Source organism: Helianthus annuus, chromosome 9 (assembly GCF_002127325.2).
Source record: "Helianthus annuus cultivar XRQ/B chromosome 9, HanXRQr2.0-SUNRISE, whole genome shotgun sequence".
NCBI classification, from domain to species: domain Eukaryota; kingdom Viridiplantae; phylum Streptophyta; class Magnoliopsida; order Asterales; family Asteraceae; genus Helianthus; species Helianthus annuus.
The window spans coordinates 2,751,303-2,756,448 of record NC_035441.2 but is presented as its reverse complement, the minus strand read 5'-3'; the positions used below and the strand labels follow the sequence as shown (position 1 = coordinate 2,756,448).

At 44.2% G+C, this 5,146-nt stretch overlaps 1 protein-coding gene across 1 annotated transcript; it reads left to right on the top strand.

The window, feature by feature from the left end:
• The first annotated feature begins 2,886 nt into the window (after positions 1–2,886).
• Positions 2,887–3,735, top strand: LOC110874025 (proline-rich extensin-like protein EPR1). Its single transcript, XM_022122981.1, has one exon. The coding sequence runs from the start codon at positions 2,887–2,889 to the stop codon at positions 3,733–3,735; it is 849 nt and encodes a 282-aa protein (XP_021978673.1).
• Positions 3,736–5,146: the final 1,411 nt, after the last annotated feature.

The window sequence follows — 5,146 nt, the reverse complement described above, 5'->3', positions numbered from 1 at the left end:
CGAGGTTTTTATAAAACCGGATTGATTTATATAAAGATCCACTAAAGTTAAGCAAGCGGCCCTTTCGCGACTAAAACTGCCGGTACGCTTTCCGGCTCGCAACCGATCAAACGGGCGGAGGCTCTCTATTTGCTAAGTAATGGGATTTACTTCATATACCGGACAAACTACAAGTTCATGTGATTCTTGCGATTTACATATTTATTGAACTAGTTTGATGCTTTGAACATTTTTTTGATTGAATGAGAAAATTGTTGGTTTGATTATAATAGAAAATGATACGCTTGAAAGTGTGGCGACCTCCAGTTACAGGGGAAAACTCTGGCGAATTTTTTCCAAAAACCTAACACTTAGAAATATTTTCACTACAAGTGTTAGAAATACATTTTGACTTGTTTTCAAATTATAGATTTCGCCACGACTTTATTTACAAAATATCGGAGGTGAGATTTCACAAAAATAAAACTTGGTAAATATATTTAGTATATATTTTTCATAACGTCACTTCTTATGTGTTTATGATTATTTTGTGAAATATACAAATATTATTTTTAGGGTAAAAATAATATTACCAAATGATAACGATTCCAAAATGATACAAATGCCTTCGCAATAATTATTTAAGTTACACCGGTAATTATTATTACCACTCGATCTTTAAAACGTAACTTACGCATTTTAAGAAAATATTCTTGAACGCATATTTTGTCAAGGTATTATTTTGGGAAAATCATATGTATTAAAAATATAATATTTTTGGGAAAAATAATTATATTTTGGAGTTAGAAATAAAATATATTTTTAAGTGAGACTTAATAATATATTTCCAAGATATACGAACGCACATGTAATAAATCCCCCATCCTTGGGAAGGAAAGTAATTACCAAGTATTTACAAAATGTAAACACGAAATAGTTGTCTAACTGTTTCCCAAAAAACTTAAACCACGAAGCTAAGGCACGACCGTCCGTCTAATAGAGTTAGTACGTGTAGGTCGTCGCACAGCTGCTTGATCAGGAGGTATACGTGGTAGAGACGCACCACTGTGAGTTCATGTCCCCCTTTTCTCTTAACTGTTTTCAGTTTTCTAAACTGCCGGGGGGGGGGGGTGAAATTCATGTAACTTTGATTACAAATACTTTATACATGGTATGGTTAGCGTAAGGAGGTTTACTACTTAAGATCATGTGAGTGGGTAGGCGGAAATTTGAGGCCATTAATTCTCATGGTAGGACCGAGGGACAGGAGCGGTAGATCTACTTGGGTGTAGCGAGCCCAACGCATAAATCCGCTAGGTTTGAGTCTTCCTACTTGCACTTCACACATATCAATGGCCTTGCAAACCATTTGTGATCTCTTTTTCCTTATTTGCTACATACCAGGGTTTTATACATACAAAGGTTTTACTTACTCACTTACGCATGAAATCGCTCAACATCATTGTTGATTTTTCCAACTTACATGTATTTCAGGGAATTAAATGATCTGGCGCGGTATGTTGTGTTTTCCCGCTGCACATGGGTTCCGAGGTCATCCCGGTTTAGGAAATATGACTTTTTCCTGGACGAGTCACAAATCTTAAACTGCGTTTTATTTATGTTGATGTTTATGTCTTTCAAAACAATATTTTGTGTTATGTTGTTGTAGTTTCAAAGACAATGTCGTGTTACGTTTGTTTTAAAACTTAATCCTATGGATGATCTTGCATCTTTTTTATTTCATATAGCTTGTTATGATTAAGCTATGTTATTATGAAGTCACACCAAAATTAGCCACGCTTCCCCAAAGCCAGGGTGTGACAGCTTGGTATCAGAGCCAGGTTCATAGCGAACTAGGATTCCTTCTCGAGTCTAGACTATGATCACTAGGGCTCTCACGAAAACTTTTTTACTGCATACCACTTAAGTCCAGATCAAAAACGTTTTTACAAACCAATGTTGAGCACATTTTATTTATTATTTATAGGCTCAGTCTGGGAGGCTGAGGCTCGGTCTGGGAGACCGAGGTAGTTGTCTAGTGGGACTAGGGAGTCAGTCTCGGAGGCTGGGAGAGTTGGCTAGTGGGACTAGGAAGAGCAGTCTGGGAGGCTGGGAGGCTAGTGGGACTAGGAAGAGCAGTCTGGGAGGCTGGGAGGCTAGTGGGACTAGGAAGATCAGTCTGGGAGGCTGGGAGACTAGTGGGACTAGGAGAGTTATTCGATTGCTTAACTGGTGACTAATGTGTTTATCTGATTGTATGATTAACTATTTGTGCATGTTTATGTTTTTGTTATAGATACCATGGACACCTCTGGCACTGGTGATTCAGACACCACGGGCCCTAGGCCCATTGTATCGGACGACCTAGAGTCTTCAGAGCACGAGGTTCACACATCAGTCGTTACCAGCACCGACGAGGATGACTTCCAGCCCTTTGCATTACCTGATGATCCTGTTGAGCTCACTGATGGCCCTTTGGCCGGGGACCTACCACTAGTGGAGATCCCTGCTCCCATACCCTTGGCCGTCTATCCCGCTTACGATTTGCTTCTCGACGCCGACGCTGATGGCGACGTCGATCTGTTTGATGACGAGCTCCTATAGGACGATGATGAGGGCGAGGCCCTTATAGCCGACGGAGGACTTTTACTGCTCCCAGATGCTCCAGCTGCGGAGTCACCTGCACACTCACCCGCTCCAGACTCCTTTGAGTCTGTGGCCTCCGCACCATCACACACTCGGAGCGCACAACACTTTTCTCACAGTTCAGATCCTGATAGAGCATCCTTTGTAGCCCCTACTCCTAGCTTTGCTTTTGATCACGATGTTGAGGAGGATTCAGACCCTGTTTTTCCTCCAGGATTCGACCCAGATCAGGAGATAGAGTTCATCCACTTGGATCAGCCTATGGTTGACCCAGTAGACCCTGCATTCGCTGACGATGCAGATTTTGATATGGAGTTCGTTGATCCCGAGCATGCCATGGCCCTTGAGCCGGTAGCTGCTCCTGACACAGTGCTTGAGCATGAACCTGTTCATGCTGGCATACCTATTGATCCTGTGATTGTTGACCCGCCCATTGATGATCACCCTGTCGATGCTCCGTTGTTGGAGGGAGATCATATTGTTGCTACTGATCATGTTGATCCCCCACTTATCGCTGATGCACCTGTTGACCCTCTTGTTGCACCCCATCATGATCCTATGCCAGTGCAGTTTGACCGTGCACTTTTTGAGGCACAGATTGACCCCCGAGATGAGCACGCCCAGCATGGGTGGATTCCTACTGATGACGAGATTCCACCTATTCCCCCTCAGACCACCGAGGCACGTCACGTTGATTTCTCTTTTTCATTTGCTCCGTACACACCTCCAGCGCGACCTGGAGAGGGTTCTTCGGCCCATCCCTTTGGACATGTGCCGACATCTGTTCCCGTTGTACCACAGTTCTCACCTGTTTTTCCCCCTGTTCCTCCATTTCCTGTGACGCCTTTCGATCCAGCCAGTGAGCCATTCCTTTGGACGTCACCGCCTGTGATGCCACCATCAGACCCCTACCATCCTTTCCACATGGGGTATTCTATCGAGGACGTTCTTATGTCTTTTGTTGTTCAGCAGGAGGCACTGACTCTACGCATTCAGGAGCTCGAGAGAGCTCAGCCGCCGCCATGTCAGTGCCAGAGTCAGACTCACCCTGCTCCCTGCAGCCCCCTCGACCTTTGCTACCAGACTATGCTGTACGCCTTTTGGCACTAGAGCAGCAGGTTGCTTCTTTCTTGCGTACCCAGAGAGCCATGGAGGAGGATTGGCTCCAGTTGCGTCATTTGTTCTACACCCATTTTCCCCCTCCTCCACCGCCATCAGTGTAGAGCTCTTCAGTATGGTACGGGTGGACGCTGGTGAGAAGACGGTGATTGTTTTGACTTCACAACATTTTTGGAGACTACATTTTGATTCTGACTTTTGTTGACATGTATATGGATGTATTGACATTGATTGATATAGTTTTGGACTGGGGTGATGTAGCCCTTAGTCATTGATGTTGTATGACACTTTTATGTACCTGTACACTTACTATGTGGTCTCGATATATGGCAATCGCAGTATTCTCATCATATATGATGTTTGATTGATTATTTATGCTTTATGACATGAGATGTTGTGTGATTGATATTTATGACATGGGATGTTGTGTGATTGATATTTATGACATGGGATGTTGTGTGATTGATATTTGTGACATGGGATGTTGTGTGATTGATATGATCGTAACATGAGATGTTATGTACTATTACTATCATTATATACGTACGTTTTACTATGGCCTGACCAACGTGAACCCATCTTTTAGAAGATGCCACCGAGACGTCAAGCGCGAATGCCTACCAATGAGGCAGAGCTCCAGCAAGTTATTGCTGCCTCCATCGCGCAGTACGCCGCCTCTCAAGGAGGGACTAGTGGAAGTAACTCAGGCAACAACAATCCACCTCATGGGTGCACCTACACGCATTTTCTGGACTGCAAGCCCGTCAACTTTGATGGCACCGGAGGTGCTGTCGCTTTCGTTCGTTGGGCTGAAAAGACTGAATCTATTCTCCGCTTGAGCAAGTGTGCTCCAGACCAGCAAGTCACCTACATTTCTGGGCTATTCCTGGATGGAGCCCTGTCGTGGTGGAATTTGCAAGTGCAGACTCTGGGAGAAGCTGCTGCATACGCAATGACATGGACCGAACTGAAGGAACTTATGCGTAAAAAGTATTGTTCCCGCACTGAAATCCAAAGATTGGAAACTGAGTTCTGGCATTTGAAGATGGAAGGTCCTAAGATAGCGGTATATGTTCAGAGATTTCACGACTTGTCGCATGTGGTACCCTAAATGGTCACTCCAGAATTCAAGCGGATTGGGCGCTTCATTTGGGGTTTAGCTCCACAAATCATAAGTATGGTGACCTCATCCAAGCCTGCAACAATTACTGAGGCAATTGATCTGAGCGTGGCTCTCACTGAGGAGACTATCCGCCTAAACAAGTTCGATGATTCTGAGCCAAAGAAGAAGGAGACTCATGTCGAGTCATCCGGAGGAAACAAACGGAAGTTCTCGAACTTCAAGCAAGGCACCAGTGGTATTGTTAAGAAAGGAGAGTCCAGCGCTCCAGCTCAGGTTACA